The sequence below is a fragment of the Gallus gallus genome, chromosome 20 (genome assembly GCF_016699485.2).
Source record: "Gallus gallus isolate bGalGal1 chromosome 20, bGalGal1.mat.broiler.GRCg7b, whole genome shotgun sequence".
Lineage (NCBI taxonomy): Eukaryota > Metazoa > Chordata > Aves > Galliformes > Phasianidae > Gallus > Gallus gallus.
In genome coordinates this window covers 1,522,582-1,545,128 of record NC_052551.1, presented here as the reverse complement: position 1 = coordinate 1,545,128, position 22,547 = coordinate 1,522,582, and the positions used below count along the sequence as shown (strand labels likewise).

The following is a 22,547-nucleotide window of genomic DNA, read 5'->3' as shown; positions in this document are numbered from 1 at the left end:
GAAGAAGCAAGAGTCTGTCCTTGTGCTGTATCAAGCTGCTAAGATCGTGTGACAAATTCTGTGTTTCACCAAAAAACGTGTTGAGATGTTTGTCCTTCCTAGGTAGTTTTTAGAAGATCCCTGAACTACAAAGCTATACAGATGATATATTAGGGATTGTCATGCGTCTTGACTTCTACACTTGGCTGTTCTAGAGTGTGTTGTTTTGCTATTTCAACACTGTCTGATTCTTGAGAGCTGCTGCTTCTGATCTCCAGCTTCTCTTATTTGATCCAGCTGAATTCCTTTGTCAGATTGGCTGTACTGCTTGTCTGCAGCTTTTATTGCTGGTTCAACTTCCAGAGGAGAGTGCAGCCAAAGCTGCAGGGTGCGATATGGTGAATTCTGAATTTGAGCTGTCCAGTAACACTGATGTTTTCCATGTTTTATCAGTGCATAGGTGAATGGAGGACAGTCATTATTTGTATGTATCTATTCTGCCATAAAACCAGAAATTGGCAGTAGATACTTTCAGACAGACTTCATTAAAATGTTCAGCTCTTTTTTTTTTTTTTTTTTTTCAGTGACAGCATCAGTAAAAAAGAGGAGATTAATTATAAAGAATCCCTGTCAATAGATAAAAGCATTGCCCAGGAGAATCAGCAGTTAGTCTCACCAGATGATGTTCTCAAGCCTTTTGCTGTCCCAGTTTTGGACTCTTTCCTGTTTTAGAGACTGACTTCTATTTATCTTTCAAGTGTAGCACATTCAATTTATACTGCTGGATATTGGCATGATCAGACATGTTTTCCATTGTACATTGAAGTAATCAAATGCTACTTTGCTGGGGTTTATTGCTTTATCACCCACAGCGTGCCCCTTTACCTTTAATGATATCATCCTAATTACATCCCTGTACTAATGAAACAGTGCTGTGTATTGTAAGATACTGGCACTCAGAACACTGTATTAGAGCAGAGAAGTAACTTCAGCTTCTGATTCCAAAATCCTGTGTGTCACTCACTCATAGCAGCTTGTTAAAGCCTGTGTATGTAGCACTTTGTATCTGCAGTACCACATCTTCCATTTTAAAGAATGAAAAAATGTTTGGGCTAGTGCATGCTTAGTTAGCAACACTCAATGAAAAATAACAAGTTTCTCTCGAACTTCTAGCAGTTTGAACTGAAGCATTATCTCTTATTTCTTATCCCTCCTTTCAGATGGTGCTTCAGCTGTTAGAATTCTTAAAAATGCAGCTACAAACATGAGAGGTTACTCTATCATCTGGTGTATCCCTTTTAAATATAGGGAGTAAATATAGGGAGTTTGGAAAATGCATATGTGGTGTATCCCTTTTAAGTATAGGGAGTTTGGAAAATGCATATGCCTGCATATGCCTATGCTATGAACAGCATAAACAGCTACTAGCAAGCCAGGAAGATGCTCTTCTTTTTTTGCTGTGTCTCCCTTCCACCCTATCCCACAGAACAAGTCTGAAGTGCCAATGAGATCAGAGCTTTGAGCAGAGGATGGGCTTGTGATTTTTGGCACAGCTACCTGTGTGTTACAGATAGCAACTTAAGATTTGGCTATTGAGATCAACTTGGGCTGTACTTTCTGTATTATGCTGGGTTGTAAGTAAAATCTGGAGGGGCCTACGTTGCTGTTTTAAATGGCAGAAATGTTTTTTGTCCGTGAATTTCCACACAACCCATTTTCCATATCCAGATGTTGGGATCTTGAACCAGGTCTTACTGCAATAATTCCCTGTGGATGTCAGGAGCAAGAAGCTTATTTCTTTCCATGTTTACAACATGTAGGTCAGTGAAAGACACCCTGGAATCCAGCCTGTTTGAGGCTCAGCAGCAGTTATCTCACCTGGAGATCACCAAGAGTCAGCTTGAAATCCAACTTCATACAGTCATTCAGGCTAAGGAAGTGATACAAGGTGAGAGCCTCATGTACTTTGCATCTGTTGTGCATTTGCAGTGCAATGCTGAGAAATGAAGGAAATGGAGAGAGAGCCCTTTTGTACTGAAATTAAAATGGCGTAAGGCTAGCAAATACCGAGTAGTTTCTGTAGGCACTGCTTTTCTTGCCATTCACTATGTTTGCAGGGGAAGTGAAGTGTCTTCAATATGAGCTGGAAACAGAGAGATGTCTAATGAAGCAGGAACAGGAAAACATGGCACAACGGCTCATTCAGATAGAAGAGCAGCATAACAATACCCTGAAACTTCAGCAAACTGATCATGAAGTGGAAATAAACAAACTCCTACAAGACCTGGTAGGAAACAATATGTTTTTAATTCTTCAAGTGAGCTCTGTGGGATGGCTTTTGCCTGAGTGTGAGAAATGGCAGTAAGTATTGGCTGTCAGAAGCCACACACTGCTAGGCCAGGCAGTAGAGGTAGTGGTTCGTACCTGAAGGCATGTGAGGGCCCACATGATTTTGTTGGGATGGTAAATGCAGCCACAGATTTGTTGCAGGCCTAAGACAAATTGAACAGAATGTTGGGTGAACTCCACCCAAAGCCACAGTAAAGTGGTAGGATCTCACCAGACTCCTGTCTGCCATGAAGTAGACTAACAACATTCCTGCCAACTGCAATCGCAGTAACTTCTTTCTATCATTTTGTAGTTGACAGAGGTGTTACTCTTGGACTTAAAGCATGTGGAACAGGCTCCTTGTTCCTTGTAGTTCAGTTCACAGCCTGTCTTGTGACTAGGGCATTGGGATACTGGCATTTTTCTCACCCTACAGTCAGTCTGCATGTTTTCAGTGATTACAATGACACAGAATCCTGAAAATAGAAGATAGAGATAAATCCTGAGGTGGTGGGAAACAGGCAGCCATCAGAGAGGAGAACTTAACATCTACTTTTCTTTTTCTTGGTCATCTGCTCTTTTATGTTTCTTGATAGGGCACAAGGCAGCTATAGTGTGCTGTTCAAGTGGAGTCATGTGGGAAGGGTGAAGATTTACATGTTTCTCATGTTACCTGTGACTTTATCTTGTGGTCTTTTCCTTCACTCATCAGGCAAGTGAACGGGAGGGGCGCCAGTTAGAGCTACAGGAGATGCTGGAGCTCTGGGAAAAGGAGAAAGCAGAGGCAGAAGGGCAGCATGAGAAGAAGCTGTTTGATATGAAGGAGAAAGTTGCTACCATGCAAGCTCAACAAGAAGAGGAACGAACTAGAGTTGAAAGTGCCAATCAAGAGGTAAATATGAAAGCAGAATTTGTTTTTACTCTTCTGCATTACTTACTGACAGTTCTCTTGACACTATATGTCTGAGTAGAGATGTCTCTTGGATGCCCTTCTGTAAACAGGACGCTTTAGCAATCATGAGATCTCTGTGCTATGAATGACAATACCTGTAACACAAGAGTTTACCAGAGCGTGAGCTTAAGAAGTCCAGGAAGTCCACTAAAGGCCTGCAGATAGGATTAACACGATAATCATGTCTCACAGCGGTGAGCTGAAGGAAGCCACCTGTAGAGAAAGGACAGAACTGGGAGCTAGCTGGATATCAGGATGTGAGAGCATGCCTTGTATGCCCCTGTTTTCCTGAAGTGTTTTCTATTTTGAATTGTATAAAGTGAAATGCATGCAGAACTGTCTTTGACAGTAGGAATGAAATATTTCTGAGCAGTGTAACAGAGGTGGCCTCTCAAGCTTTTCTTTCAGAAGTCACTTGCTGGTAAACTGTTTTGTGCCCAGATCTTCTGTGCCAAAGCAAACCTGTCATGCACATGTCAAGTCCTCACTGTGTTCTACCCAGATTCCTTCTTAAGCAGACTGCCAAGGAATGGCAGTACCCTCATTTGTGTCTGCTAGTACTGGAATGGTAGGACCAGCTCTCAGAGGTGAAAATGTGCATCTTAAAACTGGAATTTTCACCAAGTCCTACTTAGAATACATGATTTTTCTGAAGAAGCTACTACCTTCACCCTCCTGCAGGCTTGTATGTTCTCTACTGCTAAGTGTGCGCAAAAGCCTGTATTAAAAGACAAACAAGACACAAGAGAAGACAAGGAAAACGCCATCACCACCACTAGGGAAGTGCCACGCATTTTCCTATTAAGTGATTCAGGGTTTGTTGAAGATTCAGTCACAAGTGGCCTATGTTTATGCTATCCATATGACTTTGGAATCTGTGCCACCAAGTGGACAGATAGTAACCTAAGAGATGGGCATCATATTGCTCTGAGACTGTGTGAGCCCGTCAGCCTTCAGATCATTGAAGGACATGCAATTTTTTTTTTTTCTGTGGAGATTCAACCTGTCTTCTCCTCTGTATTTCTGTGCAGATTTTGACAGAAAAGGAGAACGAGAAGAAAGCTTTATTAGAGACACTACTCCAAACTCAGGGAGAACTAACAGAAGCCTGCCATCAGCTTGAGCAACTTAGGCAGGAGGTGAAAGAGCAGCAGGAGTATGAGCAGGTGAGTCTCACCAGTAGGGCAGGTGGAAAGTTCAAGCAGTTGGTGACTGAGCATAAGCTCAGAGAGAGGCTGCTAAAGCCAAGTTACAGAATGAAAGGCAATAACAAGGAAATGGATCACAAGTCCTGGAGCACTGAAAGCACAGAGCCTGGTAAGCAAAAGGAAGGATGGGTTGCAAGACAAATAGAAATGGTTTGAAAAGCAGAGAGAAGTGGATGAATGGATGAGATTAAGATTGGAAGAGGAAACATGTGGAGCTGACGGCAGGTCCCAGTAACTTGCTCTCCATTTTGGTTACAGAACATCACAGAAAAACTGCAAGCAGAGCTACAGGAAACTCACTGTAAGATCAAGATGGTGGAGAATATGCACAAGGAAGAAATGGAAAACATCAAAGAAGAAAAGAATATCCTTCTCCAGCAGAGGGATGATCTACAAAAACAGGTGACTGAAACAGCAAAAGATACTTGAGTCATCAAGTAGGCGGTGCCTTCACTAATTGTCTTTCTACTGCAGAACAGACATGCAGTAATTCCTCTGACTGCCATCATACTGTAGTGTCTATCTCAGCTGGTGTGAAGGAGACCTGGTCATCAGCTGCTGCCCTGAACAGATGGGCTAGTCCTTTCATTTGTTTGCCAGTAATCATAGAATCACCAAGGTTGGAAAAGACCCACAGGATCACCCAGTCCAACCATCCACCCATCACCAATGGTTCTCATTAAACCATCTCCCTCAACACAACGTCCAAACGTTCCTTGAACACCTCCAGGGTTGGTGACTCCACCACCTCTCTGGGCAGCCCATTCCAGTGCCTGACCACCCTTTCAGAGAAGTATAGTTTCCTAACGTCCAGCCTGAACCTTCCCTGGTGCAGCTTGAAGCCACTCCCTCTAGTCCTATCACTGTCACACGAGAGAAGAGGCTACAACCTCCCTTCAGGTAGTTATAGAAATCAATAAGGTCTCCCCTGAGCCTCCTCTTCTCCAGACTGAACAATCCCAGCTCCTTCAGCCGCTCCTCATAAGGCCTGTGCTCCAGACCCCCCACCAGCTCTGTTGCCCTTCTCTGAACATGCTCCGAGGCCTCAATGTCTTTCTTGCAGTGAGGGGCCCAAAACTGGACACAGTACTTGAGGTGCAGCCTCACCAGTGCTGAGTACAGGGGGACAATTACTTCCCTGTTCTTGCTGGCCACACTATTTCTGATACAAGCCAGGATGCCATTGGCCTTGACCACCTGGGCACACTGTTGGCTCATGTTCAGTCGAGCATCAATCAATACCCCCAGGTCCATTTCCTCTACACAGTCTTCCAACCACTCTGCCCCAGGCCTGATCATCCAGCCACTCTGCCCCAAGCATAATCATCAGAATGGATTTCTGCTGGTATTTACCTGATAGCCTGTTTTTTTAAGGTGCTCTGTGAGATGAACGTTGTGCCCCTCTCTACATTTTTCAAACAAATCAGCTGAATCTGATACTCTTACTATAGAATGAAATTTGAATCTGTTCTTCCCCTTTCCTCATAGTGTATGATATGGTTCACAGTGACAAGCTGTAGTCTTTGACTGCTCTGTTATGTTTTACTGTAGGTAGAAGAGCTGACATCTCAGCTAGCAGCCTCCGAAGAGTCCCATCAAGCAATTGGCCATAAAGCTCAGCAAGAGCTGAGTGAGGCACAAGAGTTGTCCAGGCAGAAGGTACTGGAGGTTGTGCACCTTCAGAAAATCTTGGAGGAGGAGAGGGGCCAATGGGAAGAGGTGGAACATCAGAACAAAGAGCTGCAGGTGTGCCTGCAGTCCTTAGAGGGGGAAAGGAGTCGATGGGAAGAAGTGGAACGTCACAACACAGAATTTCAGGCTTCATTGAAGGCCCTAGAGAGCGAAAGAGAAAGGTAATTGAAGGCCTGCAAGGCTCTCTGTTCTATTTAACGAAGTCCCTCTTCTAGATCTTTTCATATGCAGGTGGATGTGATACCATTTCCTTAAAATGCAGTTCAGAGCTATCCATGCAGAACCATTTCATTCTTTTATATCATGTTTCATTCTCTTTTGTTTTCATCTTTCAGTTACATTTTTTTCTAAAGTAGTCTTTTCCTTAAAAGAATGTATTTCTATCAGGTCAGCATATAAATACTGTTAAACTGTCAGAGATCCAAACCCAAAACATTCCGAGGAAGCAGGACAGGCTGTAGTATAATGGGCTAAATAGATCCACCAGCTCCACCTTGAGTCCAGTATACTTTAAACATTTCTTTAAACATTCACGATTGTTTCAACCTGATACTTTTGGCTGGAAGAAGGCATCTTGAAATTAGGATTTGGAGCTAAGACAAATTCCCTTCAGAGTGTGCCTTCAGAGGCACACAGGGATCAAGCGTGTTTTTCATTGCCATTTGTTTCCTCATTTCTCAAAATAACCTAACAGGCATTTGGAGGTGCTCTGGCAGGGTCCCTGCTAGCCCTAAGGGTTACAGATGTTAAGGACTGTCCAAGGATTGCAACAAAGAAGACTTCACCTGGTGAAGTCTTGCCAGTCTTCAATGTATCTTTTCATTGAAGAGAGGAGAAATAAGAGGCAGTGAGCTCTTGCTTCTTTTCTGAGGGATTTTACATCTTATATGAGGATCTGAGTATTTCCTCCAAACTTCCATTACCACTTCTGCCTTTATTTCCCTCACTGAACTTAATAGTGGTGCTGGCAAGTCTTATGAAACTCCCCAAATATCACCTTGCTGTCAGTTGCTGTTCCTACTAGGATGTACATGTTGGGGAAACAAACTTTATTGACAAAATGTCTTCAAGTCTCGTTAGTCAAAATAATTTATTTTCTTTTTCTCCATCATCTTCATTTATTTTGACTTTCTAAGCTGTACGGTATCACTATTTGCGCCATGGTTACTAGTCTTAGCTTCCACCAAGTTGTTTGCTGAACCAATGATCTGAGTGCCCTTTTGGTCTGGGGAACATAAGGAAAGTTCCCCGCTTAAATAAGCATTAACCTTAATGGTCCAGTGTTTTGAGCCTTTAATTCTGCTATGTCTTGCTTGTTTCATTATTACCTGTCTGTGAAATCATCTTTTAGTAACTAATGGTTCATTTAGAAAGACTGGGGAAATGGAGACACCTATGGCCAGTCTCTTCCTTTGCTAGCTTTTTCTGGGACTTGACTGTTTTAAGGATACCCATTTCCATATCCATAAGGATACCATTACAGGCCAGTGAACCTCACCTCTGTGCCTGGCAGACTGTGGAACAGATCTTCTTGGAAGCTGTGTTGAGGCAGATGCAAGATGAGGAGGTGATCTGAGGTAGTCGTCCCAGTTTCACCAAGGGCAGGTCATGCCTGACCAATCTGGTGACCTTCTATGATGGAGTAACAGCATCAGTGGGTAAAGGAGGAGCAACCAATATAATCTATCTGGACTTCTGCAAGGCCTTTGATATGATCCCACACCACATCCTTATCTAAACTGGGGAGAGATGGATTTGAAGAGTGGGCTATTCAATGGACAGGGAATTAATCAGATGGTTGTGACCAGAAGGTTGTGGTCAGCAGCTCTATGTCCAGGTAGAGGCTGGTTATGAGTGGTGTTCCCCAGGAGCCCATCTGGGGACCAGTGCTCTTTAACATCTTTACCAGTGGCCTAGATAGTGGGATCAAGTGCATCCTCAGCAAGTCTGTGGGTGACACCAAGCTGAGTAGTGCAGTTGGTACATTAAAAAGCAACGCCATCCAAAGGGACCTGGAAAGGCTTGAGAACTAGACCCACGTTAACCTAATGGGGTTCAACAAGGCAAGTGCAAAGTGTTGCACCTGGGTTGGGGCTATCCCAAGTATGTGTACAAACTGGGAAAAGAATGCTTTGGGGGCAGCCCTGCAGAGAGGGTCATGTGGGTCATAGCGGATGAGAAGGTGGACACGAGCCTGCAGTGTGTTCTTGCAGCCCAGAAAGCCAACAGCATCCTGGGCTGAATCAACAAAGGGGTGGCAGACAGGGCGAGGGAGAGGATTGTCTTCTGCTCTGTCCTCATGAGACCTCACGCATGGCACTTGTATGACACAGATTGCCATATATATTTCTTAGGCCCTTACTATTATAAAGGTGAGATGGTCTTTGGTGAAGCAATTCTCTATCTTCTAACTGTATTTTCGTTAGTCTCCAACCCTTTGCTGTACATCCGAGAGTATTATTGTGAGCTCCACTGCATGGAACCACCTGCATAGGAGGGTAAGAAGTTATACTGTGGATATTAGACATTTATAAAGATGCATTATCCATAAACACATTAAAAATTACACATCCCCCTTTTGCCTGGAGCTTTTAGGCTTATGTTCTTCTGTGGAATTCTTGAAGTTGAGAAGAACTAGAGACAGTGGTGGATAAAGCTGCCCCTTATTACCACCTGTATTGCAGAGTGGCAGAACATGAGATTGTATCTGTGGATATCACTTTTAACATCTCTCATTTAAGTGTTTCAGTATATGTGCTCCTATGTTTGTATTCCCATCTCAAAAATATATTAAACTTAGCCACTAATTAGCTTTTCTCTGTGGAAATGAGCATGGTAGGTGCATGCTTTGCTGTGATTGCCAACCTGGCTTAGGACTGAATGAGCAGCCTAGTTGTTTAGGTACACCTCAGCAGACAGCAGTTTTAGCCTTGGTAGTGGAAGTCCAAAGAGTTTATTAGGTCTTATACTATGAGTAATGAGTTGCATGTTCTCTCTTTCAGGCTATCTCTGTCTCTGGAACAGAAGGAATTGAGCCTCAAGACCTTGGAAGAAAACAACCTTGTCCAGCAGAACGAGGTGTCTAAACTACATTCTGCTATTCAACAGGCTCAGCAGCTTCACTCAGACCACAGAAGAGAAATACAAGAGCTCAACAACCAGGTGTCCTATCCACTAAGCTTCCTCTTACCCAGGGGCATTGAATACCACTTCAGTTTGTAGGTCCCAACTTGTTTCCCCTTCCAACAATACGCCCTCCTGTGTTCTGCCTAGAGGCTGCACACTGAGGCGAAGGCTGGATTTGCTATGTTTTCCTCGTGTTGCTCCCTGTTCTCTTATGGTTCAAGGCATTAAATCTCTGAAGAGCAACAGAAGACTCCTTTGGAACTTCTCAGTATCTATGTTACTAATGTTCCCTGATGGTGGGAGTCTACCTCTGTAGGTCACTGAGTGATCTGATGACATAGAAGTGGTTATCGCAGTCCGTGGAAATCTCTTCCACCTCAGCCAAGTTCATCTGGCGTTTTGGAGATGCGCAGTAAGGGATGGTGACTGACTTCCATTTACTTCTACTCCTAGGCATCCCTGACAGCCCCACTTCCATGCAGGGGTGCTTTATCTGCCACCTTGCCCTGCCAGCCCTCTACTCAAACACACACTGCTTCATTTCTGAGCTTGGAAAGAGTGATGGCTCAGTCATTCTGTTGTGGATGGGGAATCTTCCTTTTGGCCCCTGGGCCTCCAGGCACCTGTTTCTAACCCATTGTCTATCTTGCTCAGTCTGAGTTCTTGTGGGTTTTTTTTGTTTGTTTGTTTGTTTTGCCTTTTGTTTCCAACATGGTGTTTACTTGGAGCAATTTCTTCATTCTTCTCCCTACTTCCTTCTCTGCTTTCTCAGTAGCAGCTCTATCCCTGAGGCTCTGTGCATGTGTGTTACAGGTACAGACACTACAGGAAGTGGTGCTGGAGAAGGAAGCTAGCCTGGCAGCTCGGGAGAAGCAGCTATTACAAGATCTGGAGGAGTCTCGAGCAGGCGAACGGTGCTTGAGAGACTCTCTGCACGTGCTAGAGGCTGAGATGGCTGAACTTCATCTGAGGCTTTGTAGCACAGAGAACAGAGCAAAGGCATTGGCTACAGAGTGCCAGCAGGCTAATAATGCCCACTGTGAAGCCCAGTCTCAGCTGGACAAATTGCACTTGGTTCTTCACCACGTGCTGTGTGACAGCACTGATAAAAGCAGTGACTTAGTCGCTTGGAGTTCAGGCAAGTCTGGGAGGGATGAGAATTATGTAGAGTGTTTGGGGATGAAGGAGAACATGGAGGGGAGGGATGGTTCTTCGCAGTCCTACTAGATTCATCCTTTCAGTTCAGACTGTCTCAGGCCTTGGGAAGTCTTGAAAGCCTGAGGTTTCTGCAGAGAGACAAGTCTGTATTGGTACATGGAGAAACCACTAGCACCAGTAGTCATGAGGTGCATGTGTATTCTTTTCTGGGAGCAGTACATTAGTGTGCTGCAAAATAATCTTAGCCTATTACACGACTTTCTGTAACATAAACTTAAGTACAGCTACAAAGATGCTGCCACCTTCTGCAGTGTATAGACAGATCTTGTTTGTTGGAGACCCCCAGATTAAAGCTTGAAACTGAATAGCTTCTCTCTTCAGAACAGGATCATGTCTGGGGCCTAACTGTTTCTCAGGCCAAGGATCTCCATGTAGAGCTCACGGTGGACAGAGTGGCAGCAGCCCTGCAAGACCTGCGTCAGGACCTGAAGCAAACTCAGCAAGATCTGGTAACGTCTCTGTAGTGCACCCAGATAGTCCTGTCCCTTTGCTGGACTGAGCTGATGAGCAGAGTGCCAATGCCAGAATGGGTGTAAATTTTTGTAGGCCAGGTTTGCTTGCTGCCACAGGGAGAAAGGACAATCATATTTGCCATTGCTGTCCAACTGCCCCTCCCACCTTGGCTATTTCCGCCTTTAGCTTTTGTACCCCTTGTGTCCTGTCAGCAGTGGCTCTGTGAACATATACTGCTCTTGCCTCCTCCAGAATGATGCTGGGAAGAAAGTGCAGGACCTGGAACTGGAGCTGAGCAAGAGGCAAGCTGAGAGGGACCACTTCAGTGCCCACAATCAGGAGCTACAGAAACAGTTGGCTCAAAGCCAGGAAGGTACAACTTCTCCTTTCCAGCCCACTGAGTCAATCCTGTCTCACTGGAAGGGATTTCTGATACCACACAGAGGAACAGTGCTGCAGTGTCAGGAGATGAGAGGGTGGGGAAATGGCAATGAGCATGAGATTTGACCATAGGACTACCAATGAAAGCTTTTCATAGCAAAAAATGCAGTGGCTGGCACTGCATCCAGTGCTATGACTGGTGATAGGTGTGCAGCAGTGATGCCCTTCAGGTCCTGTGTCACTACAGAGTAGGAGTAGCTTGATTCCTCATACTGCCCTTCTCCATAGACTCTAAAAACATCAACCTGCTAAAAACATTACCTTTGTTGACTTCCTTTTCTTCTTACATTGCCATTTTACTGAGCATCAGTTCCATGTTAAGCTGCTAGGTTACTGTAATTGCCAACGCATGCTTGCTTTCTTTTCTGCTTTTCCTAGTTTTCTGGTACCTAATGCTCTTACACTCTGATATCTGAGCTCCAATCTGTAGCAAACAACTTCTTGTTTCTGTAGAAACTTCTTACTTACATTTTTGGTAATGTTTACTTTAGATTTATCTACAAACTGGTTTTCATATGCAACTAATTACCTCTTGCTTTAATCTCCAGGCCTTCCCAGGCTACTTCCATGGCTACTGGCCTCTCTGTATCATAGCCAGACAGGCATATCTTCTCCTGTCTCTGTCATTGTTCATATCATCACAGAATATTATTTTCCTCTATCAGTGCACAATGTATTACCCAAGCATTCTTTTGGAAAAAAAAATTCCTTAGAGTGCGTCTTCAAACATAACATAGGCATCTGTCCTCTTCTCTGAAGCCTCATGTGACTTTCTGGTTAATTAACTGTGTCACAGTCAGCCTTCACCTTGCCACTTTCATGCTTCCATTTTTCTCTGGCTGGAAGGTTTTTAGTTATGTCTGTTTTGAAAGTTCATGTAGGTTTGAGGCCAATAAAACAGATGGATGGATAGGGGAAAAAAATGTTATTTTCTCCCTAGGTTACAAATCAGTTTGATTTTTACTTTGCTTTTCACCTTCTCCTTGACCTTTGCTGCTGCAGAGACACAGATGGTAGAAGGGAAGAAGAACTCTCTACAAGCAGCCTTGCAGGCAGAAGCTGCTGCTCTAAAGAAGGAGGCTATTACACTACATCAAGAGGTGGCATCTTTGGAAAGGAAACTTGAGAGCGCTGAGAAGCAAAAAAAGGATGTGCTGGTATGGCTAACAGATGCCACGAAGGGCAGTTTTTAGCTTTTTTTTTTTTTTTTTTGCCATCTATTAATAATTTTAAGGAACTTTTTTTTTTCAGTGGAGAGTTGGTTTTCGGTGATGCTATAGAAGTTTAGTCCAAATCTGAGAAGATACAGAGTATACAAATGCTGACTGAGTCTCTTTCATTTACCTTCCTTCCATTCATTCTTTGCTTCCTAGACTTGTTTTCCAGCTAGCTCCTATAGCTGAGTTAGCAGGATCAACACCTTGAGTAAGAGATCAGTCCAGAAAGTAGAGAGAACCAGTATCACAAAATACAAGTGCAAAAGAACAAAATTTATATAAGTGATCTCTTTATCTCAACTTTCCCAATAGCATTCTTCTGAATAAGGAGAAAGGGATACTGGAGTCATATAAAACTTACTTACAATGCAGGTGGTTCATTTTCCACCGTTCTGAAGATTTCTGCCAGTAAGACTTTAGACTGAGTAACTTTCAAGCTTACTTATGTTGCATGGTTTGAGCCCAAATACACATTTAAATTCAGAAGTATCTGGACTTGAAGGGTAGCACAGGAGAGATCTCCAACTCCCTGGGAGGTAGGGGACAGTCACTCTTTTTTTCCAACAGAAGAACACAAGCCATCTGTTGAAGCTAGTGACTGAAAATGACAGGAGGCTTTTCTTGCAGCAGAGGACACCTGTTGAACTTGTTGCCAAATGGTTTTGTCAAGACAGTGGGCCTGTATAGCATCAGGAAGGGTCTATTACAGTTCTCACAAGCTGAAACAGTACTGGGGTTGGGGATGGAAGTATCATCTAAATCCACCATCAAAAAAATCAGTTGTGGCCAGTTTGCTAAATTCAGTACAGTTCTCAGATATATATGTTGGTGGTGTTGGGCTTTTGGGTGTTTTTTTGTTTTTTGGGTTTGTTTTTTTTTGAGTGAAAGGGGAAACCAATTGAATAGGTAGAAGTTTCTACTGAAAGTTCAGACTGCAGCCCTTGACTGCCACCAAAATGGGAGTTCAAATCTAGTATGAAAAACAAACCTATATAGATAGAATTACTTAATCTTTTTCTCCCCGTGTTGCAGCATGAACGGGATAGACTGCAAGCAGTTGAAGAAAAACTGATGTGGGAGATAAAAATTCTTCAGGAGTCAGTCACAGCCTCAGAAACACGAGCAAACACAGCAGCAGATATGAATCACTCCCTTGAACAGGAACTACAAACTACATTGTCTGTCTTGAAAACAAAAAATAAGGAAGTGGATGCTCAGTGGGAGAAAATCCAGATGCTACAGAAAGAGGCAGCAGATGTAAAAGCTTTGCAGGAGAATCTTATTCAAGTGAATGCCATCCTGTCAAAGAGAGAGGGAGAAATGAAGTTATACCAGGAACAGATGAGAATGCTGGAAAACCAGAAAGAAATGCATAAAACTACTCTAGATCAAGTTATTAAGGACATAAAAGAGAAAAAAGAGAAGACAGAATCCCAGCAAGAACAAATACAGGAGTTAGAGAAGCAGCAAGAACTGCAAAGGACTGCTATAAGCAAAATGAGCAAAGACCTGGAAGACAGAGATAAGGAGATCAGATCCCAGCAAGAAGAAATATGGGAGCTGGAGAAGCAACAAGAACTGCAGAGGACTGTTGTAAGCAAGATGACTAAAGACCTGGCACACAGAGACCAGGAGATCCAATCCCAACAAGAAGAGATTCAGGAGCTAGAGAAGGAGCGAGAATTGCAGAGGACTGCTGCAAGTAAGATGAGCAAAGATCTAAAGGAGAGAGATGAGAAGATAAGATCCCAGCAAGAACTGATAGAGGAGCTAGAGAAGCAGCAAGAACTGCAGAGGACTGCCTTAAGCAAAATGAGCAAAAACCTGGAGGAGAGAGACCAGGAGATCAAATCCCAGCAAGAACTGATAGAGGAGCTAAAGAAGCAACAAGAACTACAGAGGACTGTTGTAAGCAGGATGAGCAAAAACCTGGAGGACAGAGACCAGGAGATCAAATCCCTGCAAGAACTGATACAGGAGCTGGAGAAGCAACGAGAAATCCAGAGGACTGCTGTGAGCAAAATGAACAAAGACCTGGAGGAGAGAGACCAGGAGATTAGATCCCAGCAAGAAGAGATACAGGAACTGGAAAAGCAACGAGAACTGCAGAGGACTATTTTAAGCAAGATGAGCAAAGATCTGGAAGAGAAAGATCAGGTGATCAAGTTCCAGGAAGGGAAGGTAATGATTCTAGAACAACATGGTACATCACAGGTGAGAAGTTTGCTAGTGGATCTTGATCATATGAAGGGAAACTTGAAGGAGAAAAACTTAGAGCTGATGTCTCTAAATCAGCAGATCAAAGAACTGGAGATGGAGAGAGAAGAGGTGAAATCTTTGCACACAAGCCTTGAACAGCTTAGAGCAGTTCTTAGGGATAGAGAGAATGAGTCTGACTCTCAAAGGGATCAGTTAAGACTCTTTCAGCAGTACAAGGAGCATCAAGAGGAGTACCTGCAAGAGCTCCAGGATAAAGTAGAAAAAATGACACTTTCCTTATCTAAAAAAGATCAAGAGCTCGAGTCACAGCAAAAGCAAATCCAGGAAGCTGAAGAAGTCATGGAAAAGAAGTTGAAGACTGTTTGTGACCAACTGGAGCAGACATTAGAAACCTTAAAAGAAAAGGAAAGACTCCTAGACATCCAAAAGCAACAAACAAGGGAATATGAGGAAAAAACAGAACAGATGAATGTCTTATGTAGAGACTTAGAATACACTAAGGCAATATTGAGAGAGAAGGATTTAATGATTGAATCTCAGAAGGAACTGATTGAGACCTTCCAAAAACAAGAAGACGACTCTATGCAGCAGAAAGAAATTCTGCAGCATCTTAAAGGGGCTTTAAAGGAACAAGAACAAGAAACTTTATCTCTTAGAAAGCAGTGTGAGGCATTTAAAGAAAAGGAGGAAAAGCACAAAACTGATCAAGTGATTCTTCAAGAAACAAAAATCACTCTGAAAGAAAGAGAAAGAAAGATAGAGGTTTTAGAGAAAGCTGTCTCTAAGCTTCAACAACAAAATGATGATACGATGATGCAGACTACAGCTATAGTGCAAAAACTACAATGTGCTGAATCTTCCTTAGCAGCTAGGGATCAAGAGATAGCATCTCTAAAAGAGCATGTCCAGGAACTTCAGAAGCAGAAGGAGTCGGAAGCTAAACAGGTCAAAAGTCTACAGCAGGATCTAAACAAAATGAGCAAAACAATGAAGAAGAACAATTTGCAGATTCTCAAACAGTCGGAGCAGATTAATGTGTTTCATATTTGTGAAGAAAGTAGGAAAGTAGCACTAACATCTTGCCAGAATCAAGTGAGTCTGCTTGAGGAAGTGGTGAGAAAGAGAGATGAAGACAATGAAACTCTTGTGCAAAAACTCCAGCACCAAGAAGAAGAACTGAAGACCTTGCAGAATCTCCAGCTTATGCTATCTGAGAAGAAAGAGGAGATTAAACGTCACAGAGAGGAAGAGAAGTTCCCAGAAGAAGCCTTGCATGGGAGCGAATGGGAGACGAAGGCTCAAGGTGAGCAAAAAAAGTCAGAAGATGAGGAAATAAGAGGTCTTCATGAAGATCTCCAGTATGTTCAGCAGACTCTGACAAAGAAGGATGAAGAGATCAAATACCAGAGAGACAGAGTCAAGTATTTAGAGAAAACTCTGGCAGGGAAAGAAAAAGAGCTGAGGAGGCAGAGTGAACTCTTGAAACAATTAACATCAGCTCTGCATTGGAAAGATGAAGGGGAGACTCTAAAGAAACAAATCCAGAAACTCCAAAAATGGGAGGAAGAAGAAGCAGAGAACAGGAGGGTTCTCCAAGAGAGAGACCAATTCTTGCAAAGGCAGAAGGAACTAGCCCAACAACTGGAAGATGAGAGGAAAGTAAAGGGGGAAGAACTGAAGCGTGTGATTGCTATTTTGAAGCAGACTGAAAGTGGCGAAATCGAATGGAAAGAGAAGGCACAAGCACTGACTCTTGCCCTTTCTAAGAGTGAAATGACCAATGGGACTTTGAGGGAAGAAATAGCCATTCTGCAGAGTATGGTTTCAGAGAGGGACAAGGACCGGTTTCATCTTCAGGTAGGTGGTGTGACTGGTCATCAGTCAACTAAAATGTTGTTTCCCATAAATATTTACCAGCTTGGCCAAAGAACCTATGATTTCAGTCAGCAGGCTTGCCTGCCTGTGTAGCACAGGCCACAGACCATTCACCTGCTACAATTTTTTTCTGTCAAGCCCAGAACTACTGAAAGAACTACAGAGCTTGCTGTTAAATCAAGTCCAAAAGTTAGGGATTAGTAATCAGTTCTGCTGTCCAGGCAAGTTTAGCTGACATAATGTGGTTAGGATTTGGCATGGAGACAAAAGGGCACAGCTGACCAAACTAATGTGCTAAACTTTGTAGAATTTTTTAAAGATCACTGAGCAGCACCCGCAGTGACAGTGCTTGGAGTGTAATTGCAGAGATCTGCTGGTTCTGACCAAACACATTCTGTTTACTTGTGAACAAGCAAGAAGTTATTTTATTACTAGCCACATGATTATGTAGTGGTCCCTATGCAGAGCACGTAGGAACATATATTGCTGTTTTGGCCTGCCAGGAAGGAAGGAAAGAAGGGACTTAATGATGTCCATGCCCAAGGCTGGTCACCCTCTCTGACATGTTAATTTGGTCCCTCTAACCTTTATGTGATGACTGTTCACATGATGTCTGTGTACACCCAGGAGGCTTTTGAAGGCGGTGAGAACCTATCGTGGCTCTTGGAAAAGAAGCTCCTATGGCAGCGGCTGGAGTGTCTGCAGCAAGCAGTTGCAAGGCTGGAACATGAAAAGTCTGAGCTGAAGCAACTCAATGTTGAGCTCAAGATAACTCTTGAGCAGGTAAAAAAGGCTTTCACCGCCTCTGCAGTGCTTATGGTCCTTTGGAACTCAGCTTGTTTCCATATACAGTCCTTTAGAGTCCTCTGTTTACTTCCCACTCCCACGTGGAGACACAGTTTCACATTTTCTTTCTCCACTGACACCTCACTGCTTTCACAGATGAACATTCACTCAGGTCCTACTCTTCTTGCCCTGGTGTCACCTTGCACACGCATTTGACACTCGTGTCAGGAACTTCCTCTTGCTCTTTCTCTTCCATAGTCTATATCGAGTGCTTTTTGCCTCCAGCTTTCTCTGATGCTATTAAACAGTCTCTGCACAGAAATCTTCTCACAAATAATGTCCTGGGATCTTTTCTTTTTCCTTGTTTGGTGGCTGGTTTCTGTGATTCTTTCTCCTATCCAACATGCAGGTGGAACATGAACGGAGGAGGCTGAAGAGAAGTTGTAGGCGTCAGTCACAGCCAAATGCAAACAGGTTTTCTCTCTCGGAATCTGATGAGGACAAGATGCCTGCTTCTAGAAAGGTGCGAACAGAATCGTGGTGAAAGAAGAGTCTGGCCATACAGGGGAACTGTGGCAAATTCCAGTGGCAACATTGCCCACCCCCCAACCCCACCACATAGACATAATGTAAGTGATACAGACTGTGACCCTGCCCAGACTGGAGACTAAAAAGAAATCCTTGCATTTTCTTCACAGGAGGAGGCTCGTGCTCTCTGCAGTCAATTAGCTGAGTTACAGAACCAGGTGAGGAATAGAAAAGCTGTCATCAAAAGCTGCTGTAACTGCACTGCTGAACACAACTTTGCATGATGTTACAGCGCAAGTTTTGTTTGGCTGGGTCCCAGCTGTCAGGAAGTGAGTACACCAGGCAGTGGAAATATCCAGGTAGCTGCATTTGTTGGCCGTGGATGAATAAGGCTGTTAATGTAGGCTGGTCTCTGACTTACCAAGTCAGGCATGGTGGGTGATGGATTGCAGGGAAATGAGAAAATTGAAACTTTCCTGCAGCCAGAGAGTATTTTAAGGATGTTTCCTTTGAGCCATACTCATCCTGTCAACTGTTCCTATTTTCCCTTGATTCGATAAAAGGGGAGCTTGCATCTTATCAGAGTTCCAGGGGCACAAGACAGTGGCCAAGCTTATAGCTGTCATGCAGCCATAAGTCTTGTATTGTTTTTCTGTGCTAATCATGGTCCCAGTACTGGACTGAGTCAGAGACCTAAGCACTATAAGAATATTTGTTTTATCAGTGTAAGCAGATACCTTGCAACAGCATTCAGTAATTGAATCTTTTCACAGCAATACTGGCAGTACCAACAGGTTGCCAGACTTCTCTTCCACTTACTTCTGTGAGTCAGGTATATCTGACTAGGTCATCTAGGAGATCTAGGTCTCCCCAAGGGTATGAATCTTCACAGGAGATAAAAGCAACAGGTGAACGTAATACTTCTGTGGCTAAAGTACATACTGCTTAGTTCTGAAAAGTAAGCTGAGCATGCTGTTGAAACCAGCAAGTTATCATGAGCTCTTGCTAGGAAGCTTCAGTGGCTGAAGTTCCATTACTAGAGAGAACTGATTGAACTCCTTTTCCTCTTGTGACTGTTGTATCTGCATGCATTGTGGACCTACTTCAGCAGGAAAATTAAAGTGTTCTGATCAAAGAAAAGAGCTTATTAATGAAGGCACTCCGTAGCTCTGGAAGACAGCAAAACTGCAACTCGATCTCCTGTTTCCTGGCAGATGCTTTAAGCAGCATGTGGCTGCTTCTCCCACTTGTGTCCCTGGATTACCTACCAAGGTGTGGGAGGGTTTTTCTGCCTTTAAACCCCAGTTTCACAAAGGTGTCCTTGTTATTTGAGATACGAGGTCAGATCTGTCCCTCTCTGAAGTGGTGTGGTTCCCTTTGGTTCCTTTTCTCATGTTAGCTGTTAAGTTTTTAAGCTGTATCTGAACGGAACGATTCTTCAGTACCTCACTCCTGAACAAGCAGTCTTTTTTACGACACTGGTGTAACTAGTGGTCCTTCTGCTGAGGAAAAAGCATGTGGAACTAAGGTGGCAGTTACCAAAATTGCTCTTTTGAAAAAAGTTGCATTACTGAATCCTGTAGGAATCTTTTTCTTTCCTGTGCACATATGTCAGTGTTGTACACGTGTACAGTATGAGAGAAAGGAATTTGCATTGTTGATCATCTAAGTTCAGTTCATGTTGACTTTGGAACCTGTTACTTTCCATTCAACAAGGACAAAGTGTTGGCCAGGGCTGGAGTTAGAGGGTGTTTCCCTGACAGCTGGTTCCACGGAGCTAAGGATGGTCCTACAGTGTGGATTTCTCTGAGCTCAGCCTTCTGCCTTCTTTCAGGTGACTCTTCTGCAGCAGCAGTTGGCACAAGAACGAAAATACAAGCAGGACTATATTGAGTGTTGTGCAAAAACCAGTCAGGAGCTTTTGGACCTTCACCAAGAGCTGTCTTACTCCCTGGAGGCTGTGATCAGGGAGCCCAAAGCTGCTGTTCTGGAGGCAGAGACTCAGAAGCTGGATCTATCTCTGAACCATACCTTGGCACTAATATCTTTGGACTGCCGATCTCCTGAGAGACAGCTGTTGCACTCAGCAGTGAGATCCACCACAAGGGATGGTCTGAGGTAACAGGAGCAGCATGCAGCTGGAGCTGAGTTGGAGTCCTGCAGTAGCAGGTGGCAAGGTGATTGGTGCAGAGCACAGGTACTGAGGTAAGAGAGAAGTTTGGAGCACTGCAGGGTCTCCAGCAGCAGTGGTGGGACAAATCTGGTGCTGGCTGGCATGGATGGGGTCGGGGCATAAGCCTGACAAGAAGGTCAGCCTTCTTCCTCTTCTGAAGCACTCCATCACGGCATGCCTCACCAGCCTCCAGGTGGCTCTCCAAGTTAGGTTATTCCTGTCAGCTTCTGTACTGTTTACAAAGACTTACTTTTTCAATAAACTTATTTCTCCAAAACACTGCACCTTTCCTGATCTATGTTTTTTCCCCTATTGCATTCTTCGAAGCCAAGTTTCATGCTTAGATGGGTCATTTTTTTTCTGTACTTAGGGTAGTGATGAGCAGTATTCTCTGGGTGTCCAAACAACAGGGATACTTTGTTAATTGTTATTTCTTTGTTGTATTGGGGCAGCTGCACCATCACAGTGTTTGTCTCATACCCTTGCCAGAAATTATCTTCTGGTGCAGTAAGTTGGGGTGCACTTGGTTCTGTTTGCATTTGATACCATCACTTAGTGACTGAAATGTTTTGATGGTTTATTTATTAAAATAAATTTTGCTGAAGGACTGCCTTATTTCTGTAGAGAAAAAAAAAAAAGCCAAGTGGAAGGTAAATATGTGGTATAGGGAAAGGTTATAGTAGCTTTTCATTTCTACAAGTAAGATAGTGTGAGCCATTGCATGGTTTAATGTGAGAAGGAGGGAAATGCATCTGTTATAAAAATGAAGTGGTAGAGAGGAGATACTGGAGATGGAAGATTGCTCCTGGTATGCTGGCAGTGACTGTCTTTCAGCTTTCTCACTGCTACAGACAACCTGAGGGAAAGAAGAGAATACCCAGGGGTCAGTAGTGGGTCCAGGGCTGAGCGTATCCTCACAGGGCCGCTGAGGATCCCAAACTGGGAGGAGCATCTGATGCAGCAGAAGGCCGTGCAGCCATCCAGAGGGACCCAGACAGGCTGGGGAAATGGTTCACAGATTTTAACAAGGGGAAGTGCACAGTCCTGCCCCTGGGGAGGAACAATCAGAGGTACCAGAGCATGCACGGAGCACCCAGCTGGAAAGCCACTGCAGAAAAGGCCATGCAACAGCAATGTTCTCCAAAGCACACTTGGAGGCGACTTTGTCAAGGAACTTGGAAACCAGTAAGAAGGGGTTCCACAAGTATGCTGGCCAGAAGACTGAGATGAAAGAAAATATAAATCCCCAACCCACTGACAATGAAGTCAGGAGAACTAATGACAACTGAGATGGAGAAGGCTGAAATTAATAGTAAAGTTCATACCCCTGAGTACGATAATGAGCTCTGAGAACATGACCTCACAGTGGAGTGGGTGACTATAGATAACCCAGGCACCTCACCTGCATTGAGTCCTGCTGGCATTTCTCAAGGCATCCATGTCTTGCCCTGTCGGAACACAAGACGTTGAGACCTTGCCAGCAGTATGTGAGATGTCAAGGTCCTGCAAGCGGATTGGAAGTGACCAAGGATCCTGTTTGAGGAACACCAGATGTTAGAGCTCCTATCAGTGGCAATGAAGTGTCTGTCCCTAGCAGCGACATAAAAGAGGACTGGAGGTTGCTGATAGCTCTGCAAGAGGCAGCCTCCAGTGAGTCTGTCCTTGGAGCAGGTCCATGCCAGGGCAGCTGCAGCCAGGAGGCACAGGTGCAGTTGCGGGAGGCCCATGAGGAGGAGCTGTGCCCCATCTGTCTCTGCCCACTGGCCGACACGACCTGCACTGTCTTCTGCAGGCACAGCTTCTACAGGGGCTGCAGGCAGTGCTGGGCCACTGCCAGGGCCAACTGCCCCCTGTGCTGCCAGCTCATAGCTGCCATCCTGAGCCTCATGCCATGCTCCCCGGAGGATACCTTGACCCACTGACGCAGGGGAGGTTCCAGCAGTGAAAAAGAAATCTCCCTATCGGTTCCACGGTGTTTTGCAGCACAGCCCCTCCAGGCCTTATTGGCAGTGAGTGTAGCCTTTCCTGGCACCAGGAGCCCAATGGGCACCACTGCATCTGGCCACCACAGGACACTGAGGAGGGGAATGGCTGAGCAGGTCCCACAGGAGCAGCTGGATGGCAAAGAGCACACAGCACTGCACTCAGCCCTACTGCTGAGTGGGCAGCACAACCTCACCTGGGGACGGCACGGGGATGGAAAGTGCTGGTGGGGAGCAGCTGAGGCACTGCACAGCTCTTCTGCCTCGGCTCTCACTGAGCATTGCTCATCCCTGGGCTGTGTGAGGAGCGCTGCCAGCAGCTCGAGGTCATCGTTCCATTCCCCTCTGCTCAGCTCTGGTGAGACCACA

General features: G+C 44.4%; 1 protein-coding gene across 7 annotated transcripts in view; it reads left to right on the top strand.

Annotated features, from left to right (window-relative positions):
* Nucleotides 1-20,475, top strand: part of CEP250 (centrosomal protein 250) — a 34,463-nt gene extending 13,988 nt beyond the window's left edge. For 5 of the 7 annotated variants that reach the window (XM_015296253.4, XM_004946945.5, XM_040650876.2 and 2 more), the window contains 16 exons: nucleotides 1,800-1,927; nucleotides 2,097-2,266; nucleotides 3,020-3,199; nucleotides 4,291-4,425; nucleotides 4,726-4,869; nucleotides 6,019-6,320; nucleotides 9,162-9,321; nucleotides 10,099-10,423; nucleotides 10,825-10,952; nucleotides 11,209-11,329; nucleotides 12,400-12,554; nucleotides 13,647-16,691; nucleotides 17,337-17,492; nucleotides 17,905-18,018; nucleotides 18,194-18,241; nucleotides 19,858-20,475. In XM_015296253.4, coding sequence (XP_015151739.2) covers nucleotides 1,800-1,927; nucleotides 2,097-2,266; nucleotides 3,020-3,199; nucleotides 4,291-4,425; nucleotides 4,726-4,869; nucleotides 6,019-6,320; nucleotides 9,162-9,321; nucleotides 10,099-10,423; nucleotides 10,825-10,952; nucleotides 11,209-11,329; nucleotides 12,400-12,554; nucleotides 13,647-16,691; nucleotides 17,337-17,492; nucleotides 17,905-18,018; nucleotides 18,194-18,241; nucleotides 19,858-20,145 — 5,599 coding nt within the window. In that variant the 3' untranslated portion in view covers nucleotides 20,146-20,475. Of the gene's footprint in view, nucleotides 1-1,799; nucleotides 1,928-2,096; nucleotides 2,267-3,019; nucleotides 3,200-4,290; nucleotides 4,426-4,725; nucleotides 4,870-6,018; nucleotides 6,321-9,161; nucleotides 9,322-10,098; nucleotides 10,424-10,824; nucleotides 10,953-11,208; nucleotides 11,330-12,399; nucleotides 12,555-13,646; nucleotides 16,692-17,336; nucleotides 17,493-17,904; nucleotides 18,125-18,193; nucleotides 18,242-19,857 lie in introns of all 7 variants that reach the window. The other 2 variants (XM_046902974.1, XR_213434.5) reach the window with 2 other exon arrangements.
* The last annotated feature ends 2,072 nt before the right edge of the window (nucleotides 20,476-22,547 follow it).